Source organism: Sinohyriopsis cumingii, chromosome 10 (genome assembly GCF_028554795.1).
Source record: "Sinohyriopsis cumingii isolate HCF-2022 chromosome 10, ASM2855479v2, whole genome shotgun sequence".
Taxonomy (NCBI): domain Eukaryota; kingdom Metazoa; phylum Mollusca; class Bivalvia; order Unionida; family Unionidae; genus Sinohyriopsis; species Sinohyriopsis cumingii.
Window position 1 is genome coordinate 47,517,762 of NC_142970.1, and position 16,084 is coordinate 47,533,845.

General features: G+C 33.3%; 1 protein-coding gene across 1 annotated transcript; it reads right to left on the reverse strand.

Annotated features, from left to right (window-relative positions):
• Positions 1-2,490: 2,490 nt before the first annotated feature.
• On the reverse strand, positions 2,491-14,765 carry LOC149790000 (uncharacterized). The gene is made up of 10 exons (XM_089973159.1): positions 14,647-14,765; positions 12,798-12,898; positions 12,123-12,254; positions 11,798-11,950; positions 9,423-9,722; positions 8,221-8,544; positions 5,934-6,311; positions 4,878-5,174; positions 3,737-3,847; positions 2,491-3,226 (listed from the first exon to the last, which is right to left on the reverse strand). The coding sequence occupies exons 2-10, from the start codon at positions 12,865-12,867 to the stop codon at positions 2,919-2,921; spliced, it is 2,073 nt and encodes a 690-aa protein (XP_089829285.1). The 5' UTR covers positions 12,868-12,898; positions 14,647-14,765; the 3' UTR covers positions 2,491-2,918.
• Positions 14,766-16,084: the final 1,319 nt, after the last annotated feature.

Consider the following 16,084-nt stretch of genomic DNA (forward strand, 5'->3'; position numbering starts at 1 on the left):
CAAAAATTACCTAAAATTCCTCCCAGAAGACATATAATTTAAGACTAAAGTAAGGTACACATTAGTCCATTAAAATGCAAAATATGAACTTTCAAAACATTCACTGAAAGAAATTAGTGGGATGCAAAGTCATGAGAGGTCATCCCCATTAAGCATGGTGGAAAAGACCTATGTGATCATATCTGAAGCATTATGTTTCAAAACACAACTAGAAAATATATTGCTTACTATAAGTACTCTATAAATGATACATTGCATACAGTTTATACAGGTATTACTTAGATATAAAACAAAGTGGAAAACACTCCACTTAACATAGTCAAATCTACACTGTACCCCACACCCCATACCCCTTCGATCACTGAATTAGCAGCTTATTTGATGATTTTAATTACTGGGGCTGGTACTGTCTCTGTCTATGTACGTGCAATCGCTTTTGTCAATCGAGTCCCTAATCGTCGTAGTCGAAATCCACTCGACTGGACCGCCTCCAGCAGCTGATGTTTCAACCAATGATCGGCAACAACATTTTTGATACTATCAATGACTCGAACTGCAACTTTATTTCGCGATCTGTACAGTACGCAAAGACAAAGCTTTGACGACCCTTGTCGCAACTGTAAAAAAAAAAAAACGGACATCATGACCATGACCATTTCCGTAATATGTCATTTAAACGGGTTATCTCGACTTAACAATACGCACGTATATCAAACGTTCATGTACGAATATAACATGTAATTATATATAATATAATATGTAATTATATTTAAATATAACGTTGATCTTTAATGCATTGTATTGTCAAGAGGTCCACGATATTCTCGACCTGATCCAAAAGCGTACAATGAATATGTACTAAATAAAGATTTTGGTATATAAGATAAGGCAGTTGCGAAACAAATAGAGATCTAAGTAACCGGGGCAAAATTTGGGGGGAAAACTAAGCAATATATGACCATGGGAGGCTATTCTTATGAATACTACGTTTTCGTATCTACCACAGATAACGTCACAGGTCGGAATAACCCGAATCGCTCATGCAATTCTTTCCTAACAATGTCTAATGAGATATCGTATCCGGATGTTTTGAGTTTTACGCATACCATTCAATAATATATTCAGGCCAAGCAAGAACCGTTCTCAGCGAGTACCATGCTATTCAATGATGATTCAATGAATAAGGAAGAGCTGAGAATGAGTTCGTCTTCGTTGATATGAATTGTAGAGTCTTCGCCAGCCGACAATGAAATTCTCCGCCGGATTTCTTTCTTTGATCTAGCAGATGTTATTCGGCAGTGGGAGCCTTAGCAATATGCCAAGTTGTACCAACGACTAACTAAGAATAAAACAGTAATTAGCGGGTAGACATTTTAACTGCCGCTATCGAATATCGATAAAGTGTAATACCCATACAGCGATGTTAACTTGCTCTCGAGTGGGTGGTCTTTCTAGGCGATGACTGTCGTAGAATTCTGGTTTCGTTGACGAGATCGTAATAATTGGGGTAACTCTCGCGGTTGTGTTAGGAACGCATAATTTTATGTTAAAAGCATTAAGGGTTTCATTTGCCTCAGAATACGTAATCGGTGTTGTATGCATCATTAACGTCTTCACCAAGTTAAGGAATCAATGATTGATAGTTTTCCGAGTTCATGATGTCGTTGGGGAGCAACTGCAGAAAAATCGATGCAAATTCATTAATGACTTCTGACGAGTTCTTGCTCGCGCAAATTGAACGCGCTGTTTCCAACCGATTCACTATTTCGTTGACCTGTTGTTGGATGCATGTTGGTCCACTAAAACCTTTCGGCATTGATGATTTATGGTGGAGAATATTTCTACATTCGGCTTCCTATGAACCAGCGAGAACATTCCTTGTTTTAAACATTCTGTCATTTTGCTGCTTTCAAAAAATAATCTTCATAAAATTTCACATTTAAAGTTTCTCTTGTTAAATGCACCAGTGTCCACATGAATTTATCCGAATATCCATTTGCACTAATAAATGGCCATAAACGAAGTAATATAGAAAAGCAATGCCAGCAAGTTCTGTACAATTGAACAAATAATTTAATTTTCGAAGTTATTAAAACAAAACGTTAAGAGGAATTTACAGTGGTGTGAACTAAATCAAACATTATCCTAAATAATATTTTTAAGTCCAAAACTACTAATTCTCAAATTATTCTAAACATAACATTAAATACATATGCAGACTGAAAATACAAAAAAAAAAAAACAGATATGAAAAAGGAATTCTGAATAAATTGTTTTTTCTTCACATTATGTACATTCACACCGCTCTATTTCACAATACCTCCCATCATAACCTACCAATAAAAACTAACTGACTGAATCATCGAAGAGAATATATATATATATATATATATATATATATATATATATATATATATATATATATATATATATATATATATATATATATATATATATATATCTGTGTATGTGTGTGTGTGTGTGTGTGTGTTTGCTAATTTGTCTGAGATACAGAGACGGTGGGATTAGCTTCTTCATTACTTCTCCGAATGAGAACACAATCGTCAAAAACACATATATGTGAACTTTCAAATAATTTCGCAGAAATGTAGTACTTGATTAGATTTACAATTTTCATCAAAAACGTGCTGAGAAACGTCTTTAGTGTACACAGTACGTACAGAGGTGCCAAAAATACTATCAAGGTGTATAACTTGTTTTTGGGTCGGTCATTAACATTTGAGAAACCATGAAATTCGTGAGTTGTTTGCAGGTTTCAAACTTTAATCAGCAGTGCAAGAACCAATAATGAGAATGTCATGTTGCTTTGGATGTGTCTAATGAACAACGTTTTGTTGGCCTTTTAATGGGAAAAGAAAAGAAAGTCTAGACATAGCGCAGTCATGTAAACTGGTTCCTTAACTTGTCCGATCGCTCTCTAAATCCACAGCTGGATCAGCTTCTGACCACTGTGAAAACTGGGCATCTTCTGAAAAGCCCGAACTAAATCTACTAGTATAATGTGAAATAATGGAACCTCGAAAACCCACAGTCTTTCTTGCGATGTCGTTTTCTCGCCCAATAAACTTAGAGATAATTATTTCTTCCGTTCCATATGTGTCAGAAGTTCTATTCCTTGGATGGCCAACTTCCGTTACTGTAAACATCTTTGCTCCTGGCGTGTTCAGACTTTTAGCCGAATTGGTTTGAGGTGTTGTATGCAAATCTGAATAATTTGAAAGCATTTCAGTAGAATTATAAAATATGGAAGGAAAATTGTATGATTAATATGTTATAGAATTATAATTTGTTCTAAGCAGGCTCTGAATAGATATCTTGGTAATGGGATCTGTCGTATAGTAAAAGCAAAACAGCAATGCGCTCATTCCCAGCAAAGAATGGGACAAGCTTGAACGTAATGTTGCAATGTTACACAAGAATTCACTCGCCAGACAACGGAATTCAAACATCTAAATGCACTTGATGGCCAGTTACAAATGCAAGATACATTTACTTGAAATAATTATAAATGATACACACACACACACGTACGCACGCACACACACACACACACACACACACACACACACACACACACATATATATATATATATATATATATATATATATATATATATATATATATATATATATATATATATATATATAGATATATGGATCTTTAGAATCGGCTGAAAATACTAAGATAAACTGACACAGAAAAATAAAGTATTACCGATGGAATCCTGTATGGTAATATGGAAACGCGAGTCGGGGAAAATAATTGCATCCAAATTAGTGGGTTTGAGATCTTTTACCTGCAACGTAGCAATTAACTGATCATTATCTGAAATAAAAAGAACAATGTCCAATGATACCGGGTATATAGGGAACGATAAACACTATAGTGTTCTCTCTGATATATTTTGGAATATAAGGAACAACACTCTCCAAATGTTCTGAGAACAAGTCTGACTCTCGTAATTTTTATATTTCGAGATTTTCTAACTACATTTTATCCATATCGATGGCAATGCAAATGCGTTTGCAATATGATATCATATGTGGAAGGCGTACATTATGAACATAACATGAATTGACTTGCCCTTATAGAATTTGGCCCATTTTGTCATATATGTTATTTTATATACATTTGATCGTATTTCGGGAAGTGGGATCACTTTCTAAAGTATTTAGTAAGCTTTGCTTTATAACTATTAAAATCAAGCTGCGATGTCTGGAGGAACCGAGTGATGGTAAATTGTTTTAGTCCTATGTTAGCTTTTCTAAACTATATATTATTAATTTAGATCTGCTCGTACTTTTTGCTCGTTATGTATTACAAACAATTTTTCATATCCCTTTTTAATTTTGACTATATTTTATCATAGCCAAGTTCGATTTACCTATTAGAAACTATGTATTTTTCTTTGAACGACCTCAATTACCATGTCATCAATTCCAGTTACCTTGAATTCAATACGTCGCTGTTTCTAGTATTTTATTGTATCGACTCCAATGTTATTTGTCCTTTGCTCTAAAATTAATAAATTCTAGTTATCCGTAATGAGTCTATAATATCTACCTTTTAGCAAGTGATTACAGCAGAGAAACAGAAAAATAGAAGAAATAGTTTATAAAGATAGTGATCACAAGCTGAAAAAAATAATACAAGCGGTGGCAAAAATACCCCAACAATTTAAACTTTGAAAAACAGTGTTGTATATCTAAACTCTTCATCTTTAGTATCAAATCGCAAAATAAAAAATAAATTAATAAATAAATAAATATAAGCCGAAGATGGTGTTATAACATTAAGATTTAATATTTAGTAAAATGCTTCAAATCCTAAAACAATTCAAAATAACAGTACTTACCATGGGCATCAGCAACCTTCGTTGAATCTTTCTTCAATACACCTAGCAAATATTCTAGACCGTTCTTTTCAATCGTTTCCATAAAAGCTAATATTGGTTCTTCTCCAAGCTCCAAAACGTTTTCAACAAAGTCTGTTGCACTTGCTGATCTACTTTGAACAAGCGATCGGCCAAGCTGGTGGAAGTAGTCTTCAGACAAAAGTTGACGATCTACAAAAACCTTCTTAAAATCCATTGGATCTATTTCATCCACGACTGTGTCAAATTCCTCAATAATCCTGTCACGGAACTTAGCAACTGTAAAGGTAAATTAAGAACAAGAGTACATTAGAGTGTGAATGGGTTATATTTCAATATTATCGGATTATATTTGAACAGTTTTCGATAATAATGGATATTATTATGTTTGCAGAGATATGGATTATAGGCACCTTTCTAAGAGATATGGATTGTAGGCACCTCTCCCGATAACAAAACAAAATATATTGGAAACATCTAAAACAATAGTGTGCATCAATATATGTATTCACCGTTCGTTCCAGAAATGTAGCCGATAACACAAAGTTTGCTGAGAATAAAAACATAACAAACGTACTTTCGTCTGCTTGTGAAGAACAAACTATTGGGGATGAAAGCTTCAGCACATAAGCATTATCGTTCGGGGAATATTGGCAGTCCTACTAGTTTATGTGTCTCCATTTATAGAACAGCATGGTGTTTCGTTGTCAGTTAATCTCTGTAGAATGATCAGTGAGTAGCAATATCATGCCAAAGAAGCAAAAGTTAATATAGTCTATTACTGGAACGTATAACCAATTTATGTCGACTCGAACTTTATTTAAAAGTTGAAATTAGTCAAATTTTTTGCAAATACTGCCACCAAAAATATATACATATATAAAAATTCATTACAAGAACGTATTTTTGCGACAGTTATTTGACATTTTTTAACTTTTTTTTTGGAAGATGTAAGGTATTGTCACCATATAATCTACATTATCACTTAGTATATTTGATCTCATTCCAGTCTGATCATTACTAAACAGTCAATATTACCTTCACTTCTTTCAACTTCTTCTACAACACCGATTGCAAGTAACTCTATTTTGACGGTAAAAGGTCCTTGGGGAAGAAGCTGCTTTGCCTTTTCGTCGCTCAGAAGATTTTTCAGCAGTTTTTCAAAACTGCCGTTTTGACAAAACTTCAAAAGTTTGTCATATGCTCTCTTTGAGCAAGGGGTAATATGAATAATTAAACTGCCAAATGTTGCTTCCTTCAACACTGATTCCGTCTCCTTGAAAAAGGTTTTTCGCACATTTTCCCATTCTTCTGTATTTATTCGCTTAACAAGATGATTCTCTGCCTCAGTGAGAGGTTGCATGTCTTCTCCACTACAGAGTGTTGCCTTTATCTGGATCTTTACGTTTGATTCACCTGGAACAATATGTACAATGTCGAGTTTCATGTATTTCAAATATGTTAGTAAGGGAGAAAGTAACCCTAAAACGCTTGCTCTGGTCTAGAATACATAATTATTTTACATACTAACTACAGACCATGTAAAAGTATTGATGCATGTAATATATCTCAAATGATTCTCATTGACTGATAACTAATTGCTGTTTGCTTATTTCCCTCTCTAATAACATCAACCAGTTTGTAGGTGGAACATATTTGGTTTTATAGTTAAATATTTGTTGGATTTTATTTTTATGATCGATTTGGAAAGATTCAACAGAAAAGACAAATGAACGAGGTAAAACTATAAAAAGTCTTTTGTTTTTCTTTTTTGCGGACATTTCAGGAATCTTTGTGTAGATTGCAAAAGGTGTTAACATACGAGAGGTTTGTCAACAAACTTATTTAAATGTTTTATTGGTAAAGGTACTAAAATTTTAAAATATGGTCTATTACTAATTACTTTAGCTCCTAGTGCGTACCACTAAAATTCGATCGTCAATAATACAAAATTTCTATAATATATGGGGTATCTGACATAAAATAAATGTTTCTTTATATGTATGGTGTTAATATAATATAGTTTTTTGCGAATTCAGATAAGTTGGAAAATTCATAAACTTCATATATTCTGACTGAAAAGTTGATAAAGACCTTCTCAAGAACCTAAGTATGACATACATTATCTTGTAGAATACATATGATACATACTTGTTGACCAGCAGCCAGACAGTGACAACAGTGTTTTGAATTTAATTTTTATTTATCGAGCAACATAAATTCACAAGCGTTTTAAATAAAGGAACGATATTCAAGTAAAAAATTAGTCATATTGCATTAACTAATCACCAGCTTGTTGGTAAAGAATTTACAACTAAACATTGGATTCATTCTTATTTTATCTTTTACAGGAAAAACGACTGTTTAATGAAGAAAAGAATTTTGTCCTACGTTTTGTGGAGTAAACTCTGGAAAACTTGCACTAGAACCCCAAATTGGCGCATCAAATTACGAACACGCTTTCGGACAAATTTAAGTACCTAACAAATTTAAGTCATACTTAGTTTGTTGGTCGGCGCAGTTAGAAGAACCAAAACATACTATCAAACTGACATTTAAGATATGCTTCTGAGATGAAAATGTAGGAAAGATATATGTACGTAGAATATCGTGTGGTACATAAAATAAAAATAATTACATCCGAGACATCCTTTGTGTTTCGAGATTGAATTCCCATCTGAAAAAAGAAAAATGTTTAAAATATGACATCCAAAATGCATTTAACACTCTTTTAAACGACACACATACACATACATAAACACACTCACAAACACACACTCTCTCTCTCTCTTTCACAGTTACAGAGTACAGTTTTAAGGAAATCAATATGAAATCTATGATACACACAACATTTTCGGAAACTATGCGTATGATACTTGACTTTAAAATCCATCGAATCAATTCGAATCATCGAACATACTCCCAAATCTACATACCTTTAACTTAATTTTAGCTAGGTTTCCGATGAAACTGGAACATTTTAATTTTCATAAAAGTAGTCCGAATAATGTTAACTCTATAATACACCATTGCAAGCGACACTAAATAAGGACAACATTAAACATTTGAGTAATATATGTTTTTATAGCGAGAGTTATTTCTATTTAATAATACTTTAGGTCTGCAAAAAACGCTTAAGATCGTAACCCAATTCAATTACATGTATTTTTGTCAATAAATATACGGGTCATAACCAAAGCCAAACCAAAAGCTAAGACAGGGTATTTTTAGTGTGCCCAATTTCCAAGGTCAAATGTTTACAAGTTCCCTTTTATCTTATTTAAAAAATCTCCGTCAATATTTTTCATTGAAATTTAAATACTACCGAGCATAGAAACGTTTCTTTTTCTTGAAACCAGGTCACTTAGGCAACTGGCCAATTGATCTGACCCTGTTTGCTTCAAGGCGTACAGCAAGAGGTTAAAAGCATAAGGCAAGTTTTGCAAGATTCTATCTAGCACGAGCTTAGCTTTCTTTTGTCTGGACTTCAATGTCAGGTCTGCAATGCTCTCTATACTAAATATTTCTTTTTCCACAAAAAATCCTAGGATTTTGTCTGGGTGAAGTTGATCCAAGATGTACGATTCCTCCCGCTTTATCATTCGTTCAATGCTTGCTTTATCTTCGATAGTCCAATCTTCAGGAAGTTCTGAAATATCAGAAGAATTTGTTGGTCTTATTCAAACAAGTTTTACATCATGCTATAAATGAATATTAATCATATGTCTAAATCCACGTTATGGTACCTCTTCATGTGAGGAATAAGATACTACCAAGGTTTCAAAAATTATGCAAAGTTATTGTTTAAATGCTTAAAATGTTATGAATTAGCCGTTACTTCAGTTTTATTTTAATTGCTTTTATACTGGCAGACATTAAGTACATACAAAAGTTTCATTTCTAGTATAATATAACTATCTGTAACGATATGATTAATCTTTGGCATATTTAAACAAAGGAATATTTAGAAATGTGTCATTAGTCATTTTCCACTTTCCACAAAACCATTTAGACCATTTATGTATATTTTTATGGCCATGACGATCGACACAATTTTTTTACTTCAAGCGATGAATTTGAGACCAATATTCAATTCTCAGAAATGAAGGTTCACACACTATTCTTCTTGGTATTAAGTTAATCTAAGATTGAGGCCCGGTTTAAGACAACACAATCAAAACGAAGTATAAGTATGGCGTTTAAAACATACGTTTTAATAAATATTGGTTTGTATTAATTCAAAACGTTTGCTGCCACAATAAAACGAAAGAACCGTAGTTGGAATATATATATATATATATATATATATATATATATATATATATATATATATATATATATATATATATATATATATATATATATATAATCGAATAGAATAGTTGTCCATCGTAATAACTATCAATTCATGTTTTATTGTTGCTTCTTTGCTTGGGTAAAAATAGTGAGTTTCGAGAAGCTCATTTACATATATCAATTAGTGGCTTAATGCATATTCAAAATTTGAATAATTTCCGTTCCACTTACTTTCTTGTGGCTTCACACCCATTTCCAATGCAAAAACAATAAATTCTTGTTTGGTTGCACGAAGAGCCTCGAGAAAGGTGTCAAAACCCTCAGGCCTGGAATGGACGAGCTTCTGGAGCAATACTTCTGCACTGGCTCTTTCGGTCAACCCTTTTCGAATTTCTAATTCATCATCCGGAGACAAAATTCTTTCTTGCACAAGTAAAGGAGTTACACATTTCGCCATTAGATTCTCCAGCAGAAATCGGTAATTTCTTTGTATCATCTTTTCATGTTCTGGTGAGAGGCGATCTAAGTAACCTGTTTTATAAGCAGTGAGCAAAGGAAGCAAATACGATTATATCATTGACAAAAATTGAATATGCATATTTCTTATATATAATTATTTGTTTGAGGGAATGTTTTGCTATAGTTTTTATATAGTTTGTCAAATATCAATAAAGATTATCAGATATCTCGAAACGTTTATCAAAGTTTAGTGTTTGATGTTCGATAACTTCGTGCTCACTGGATACTCTATCGGTTGTTAAAATCATATTACCTTTGTTATTTGAAATTCGTGTCAAATCATCGCTTCAATGTAAAGGCATTGGTATATTCATTTTATTTGTGCTATAGTCTGAATATACATCCTCGTTTGTTTGTACCCCCACCAACTGATTTAAAAAACGAAAAACGTTAATGAGATACAAAATGCAGAGAACCTAGGCAGTTGTTCCATTGATTTACAACTTCAAACCTGATTATGACCAGGGAGCCCTAACGCCGTCGCATACCAAACGGAGGTTTTCAATGAAAAAGACTCAGCTCGCCGGTCATATCCAGTTAACGAGAATTTCATTTAAAGTGAAATCTCGGATGCGCAACTTCACATCATTACAGTCGCATCAGTTGAAAAATGAATGGTAGATTTCTATTGGTGAGACCATAGCCATGTGATCATACACAGTTGTGTTTATTTCTGTATAAGCTGTAAGGAGAACTACTTTCAAACATCAACTTCAATAAATAGTCACGTGCACAGAAACTAATAAAAACATTGAAATGAAGGCATAAACTATGCACGCCTTTAAAACTAAACATAAACGGTTGGTTTTTATTTTACTTTAAAAAATTTATAAATTAACTTGACAAAATCAAATAACAAATCTTTGCAATGTTTTGAAAATAAATAATTATTTCCTTGACTAGATTGGACAGAAAAAGCTGGGTAACTCGAACTCTGCTAAGAAGAACATTGGAGTCACAGCACTTTCGTTGCGGCTCGTCCCAAATGAATTTAGACACACACACACACACACACACACACACACACACACACACACACACATATATATATATATATATATATATATATATATATATATATATATATATATATATATATATACATGGGAATGAAAGGATGGGGGTTTCAAAGACTAACATTTTATCAAGTCGACTCACAGTCCTACAATGTTAAACGCCGATTCTCACAGTAACGATGTGGGGGTGAGTGGGAGATAGATCCACTACTCCCCCATCGTAACTGTCAGGGTTATTTTCTATGTAGTTCGGCACCTGAGAGTTAAGAAACTCAGAAGAAATATCATTAAAGTCTTAAATGTACTTAGAAGACAAAGACTAGGTCGTCTGCCTCCGACATTTAAAATGTCAAAGCAAGCAAAGGAAAATAATGACAACTATAAATTTGCCTTTCACGTTTATTTAACAAGCAGTCTAACTTATATGTAAATGTTTTCAAAGGGAAATAACTATCAATTATCCATCATATAGTAATTTCAGAATTATGCAGTAGTTACCGAATAGGAAGAACTACGTCACTCAGTTATCAGAGGAAAATTGAATCGCCCATAGGTTATGCAATATGCATGTTAGTATGGAAACTCCCTTAAGCATGAAACAAAGAGACAATGACAGTGTTAGGTCCACCCTGGTTAGATTCAGATTAGAAATCAGAAATCAATAAATGCAATAAGTTCTCTTTATTTTTTATACATCAAATATTTTCGTTACTGAAATCGGTAGTTGGTACAAACTGACAGGGATTTATGCAAAAACTATAGTTTATAGTGTACGAAATATTCCCGGACAAATAAGAATGCATCAAGATATTTATTTATCTAAAATAGGTTGATTTAGAAGATTCTTTATAATATTGCACAGTGAAATATACATATAGAAATTAAGTTATAAATAATAAGATAAAAATAAGAGGAAGCTCATGCTAATTGTAAACATGAATTCCTTTTCATGGGGGAGTCAATGTTCAAAGAAAGATATATTTTTCCCAACGCAATGCATACTAATTTCATCTTCAGTAGATCATATGTTATTTTTTTCGATGAAGTTGCTGGATAAATGTTCATGCCTACCACTTCTGTAACCGCTATCGGTGTCAGTTCTTCTGCAACGTTTGTTGGTGTCAGTTCTTTTAATGGGGTCAGCCGTCTCGATTTCATTTATGCTGGCTACATCTCCGGAGTTTCCTTCATTTAGTTGCGTAGTATTTGATGTAAGTATACATTCTGGAAATAAAGAATGATTATAGTTGAATGGAAAGGTTTGTATCTATGTGGTGCTCAATGATCATAGGAGAACATATGTTTCCACTGCAATGCACACTAGCTTCAAATAATGATCGCTGGATAGGAATACGTTTTCTGCAGTAAGTCTGTACATAATAATTTTCGTACGTACCATTGTATAAACCGCTGTCGGTTCTTCTTTTCACGTGTTTCAGAGTAATCACAGCTATTTCATCTGCGTGATCACTAAGTCCGGAGTTACTTATGGCATAAAGATGTACATCGTTTGATTCAGTTATGTAGTCTGGAAAAAAGAGCCCTTTTTATCAAAACAAGAAAACAGAAAATATCATTCTTAGAACACTTCAGTTGGTGTTATGATAAGCAAATCGTTCATATTAATTTTAAAGAATTAACACAGCACATCACCTCAAAGTATCAACACAGTTCTCGTCGAAATCAGGAAAGACACCTTTTCATTTTCTGTTAAGCAAATAGTCTGATGGACGAAGACATACACAGAAACACGGATAGATATAGGCATATTCTTTATTTTCTACTAACATATCAAGGATATTTCCCTGATGATTAACATTTAAGCAATATTACATTCTGAGTGCATTGAGCCTATAGGCTGCATTAACTGTAGCAAATATACATGAATTAAATAATGGTTTTGCTTTTAAATAAGCATACATATTTCGTTAACAATTACGATGTTTTCATTTATGTGCTGACAGTTGCAATATTTAAATATTTAAAAAAAATATTTGACCACCTATATATGTAAGCTTTCGACAACAGAAATGAGTTATGGTGCAAAACTTGTTTTGTCAATATTATTTACCTTCGTTCCCCGCATAAGAAACAGCGTATTTGTCAGGTTGTCGTTCAGGACATATGGCACAACATCCCATTTTTTTTACAACGAGCTTTGTGGACGTTGAGCTTAAAATAGTACGAAAGTCTTAAATTTCTATCTCTGATATCTGACAACAACGATACTAAAACATAAATATGAAGTTACATTGCAAATATATGTATAACTACTTCCAACAATTCTCTTATAAGGTACTTCATATAACCGGTTCTATCAATGACGGAGTTAAGATGAACTACTTACTCTCAATTTGGTTTTTACGATATTCACTTGTCTTTGACGAAGTAAACAGGTAATTATATACTGTCATTTCATAAGTATCAGCGTATGCAAATATGTGTATAAGTAATTCTTTGAATCCACTAGCACCATTCAGACTGAAATCTTGAAGCTTGAGTCAGAGATAATACTAAGAGTTTTGACTGCAAATTGCAAACTTTGCGTGCTGCAAAAATGTTAAGAGCTATAGAGATTCAATCTTCATAACCATATAATAATATATTTAAAAGCGAATCCATAAGAAGAAATAATATTTGCCTCAGGAAAATTTCATGAGTACATTCTGTGTGTTTCCACTTCCGGGATTTAGCTCCCCGATTACACACATTTAATCTTCATTAATTCTTTGAAGAAGGGCATACTATAATTATACTGCAGGTAGGTAAGGAACGTAATGAACTCCTGCATAAACATTAAAGGTGAGACCTTGAAGTAACTTGAAAAAGGTACGCAGATTCACACACTGCAATATCTCAATAACCTTCTTTCCCTAAAGTTTTCTCTGATATTAAAATCAAATTTTTAAGATCAGAGAGAGAGAGAGAGAGAGAGAGAGAGAGAGAGAGAGGGAGAGAGAGAGAGAATCAATCTTGGTGAGTTCAAACGGCAGCTTGATAAGAGAGGATATAGAAGGGAAATATGCCATGGTGATATGAACAAACCTAGATTCATGGATATCAAATCCCTGCTCAAACACGAATCCATGAAAGTCATGAACGTATCTTGGTCATGGTTACATTCCACTCCGTTGCACGAAACTGTTAACATATCATTTTACAGCGTTGATGCCAAATCAAATGTTTCAATAGTTTGAAAAGTGTATTCTAAAAGCATGGTATGGATAGGTAACAGTCGAACGAACACTGTGGTAAGTGCTACGGTAACTCTGGAAAATTTAACAAATGCGGTCACATACAATTGCAACAAAATGCGCTGCATAATGTGCAGTCATATGCACGAGACCAAATCGTTCCGAAGTTCAAGGACATGTGTCAACTTTACTCTCACTCAGAAGTTATGATGCTGAGGCAAAAATATCTCCTGACATGAAAAATCTGTGTTATTCATATGTTAGCGAAACCGTGTATTACAGAAAACAAATGAATATTCCACCAGATCCTCATTCACAACATAAATAATGCGAAATTCGCCACTCATTACAACTAAACTGAATATTGAGTTGAGTCCCTCAAGTGTAACTCGGGGTGGACGAGTATCGAGCTTGCATTTAATGACTTACACTGCATACTGCAATTTATTATTATTATGAAATTTTGCTGTACATGATGCACATATATTAATGCTTTAACTTGATATTAGTTTATCATCTGCGTTCAAACCCTTGCGATACTATTTCCCCACGAAAATGTGCTACAGAGCCATATGATCAACATTTTTCCACATTTTACTAATTTTGGTTGGCATAAATCCGATTCTAGTAATATGTAGAAATGGAATGAAAGATTTTCTTACGGGGGTCATATGAGACCTTAAAATAATAAAAAACAGTTTTTATATTTCTTACCATAAACATTACCTGCTGTCTTCCAAGTTCGGTACTATGGTGCTGAAAGTTTATTCCTTCATATTCGTGTGTTCGTTGCGTCTAGAGTCACAAAATTGTAAAATACCGACTTTGTAATACGGGTAATACCTGTAAATAAACCCGGAAGATTTAGTCCAAAGAAATACACACGTGACCTTGTCGTTGGGGATAGTGATAACCTTTGTTAGCTTGCTGCAAAAATAAAATATCTTCCGCCACGTTCGTACTGTCATACTTATGTATCTAAGGAAATTAAAACGAAGGTAGTTTGATAGCTATTTTACATTTTAATATCTCGAGCGCAATACAAGCACTGAACAGTATTGTTAAAATAAGTCTATGACTCATTTTTGTTTCATGTCCAAACTGTGTAAGGTCATTTCATTTTAAAATTGCATCATAGACATTTTAGTACAATCTAATAGGTATAAGATAGGCAAATCCAAGTAATAACCATTGTGAAATGCTAATAACTAACCTCAAGGTAGTAATACTAATTGTTCGTATGCCAAATACAACCTTTATGAAATAGATTTTCTTCTCCTGTAATTACTGATATGAAGGTAAATAACACTAATACCAGAATATTCACTGTAATTATATATTGTATAATGAGATACTGAAATATATCAGTGAGTTTAAAATGTTATCGCTACATTGGGGTACCAATTTTATCACTTTTGTCATTCTTTCTTTTTCCATTTTCATTTACTCATATCTATGTTATTCAAAACTGTATTCACGTATTAAGGCTTACTCACATTTCAGCTTCCCCTGCTCATTTTTTGTCTCCCTCTTTGTTATATTTCTCTCTGTGACTCTCCACGTCTTAAAGATGTTAAAGCGATAGACGATCCAGTATTCGCTATGCAATTACTAACATTTAACTTATAAAAAAGACCCCAAACCACACACTATGCTTCAGATATTAGTATTTGTGCAAGTTGCTTCCCACATGAATCAAGATGAATCATTTGTGTTCTTTTCTGTAACTAAACTAACACGACCTGCATCTACTCGATATTCATGATCATCCATAATGTACCGTGTACCTGTTACACTCAACGACATCCAGTACATATTTTCGGGAGGAAAAAAGGAATTGATCAAGTACATTGATACAAATATTTATGTAGCGAATTTAAATCTCATCTCATCATCATGTTTTAAAACTATAAAGAGAAATCATAAATGAATGTGTGGTGATTCCAAACGAATGAAAGTGACAAGTTTTATTTGGGTACAGCGCCTGTTACTTGAATAGAATATACGTTTGAACAGCCATAAGAAAATCATATCAGAATACGGAAATACGGAAGAAATCAACAAAATAAGGAAATAAATCATAAATAAATTCACTAACATTAAAAACGTTTGTTTATAGATGCAGGATATGACCCCTCTGCGACGTATCTACATTATGCATACC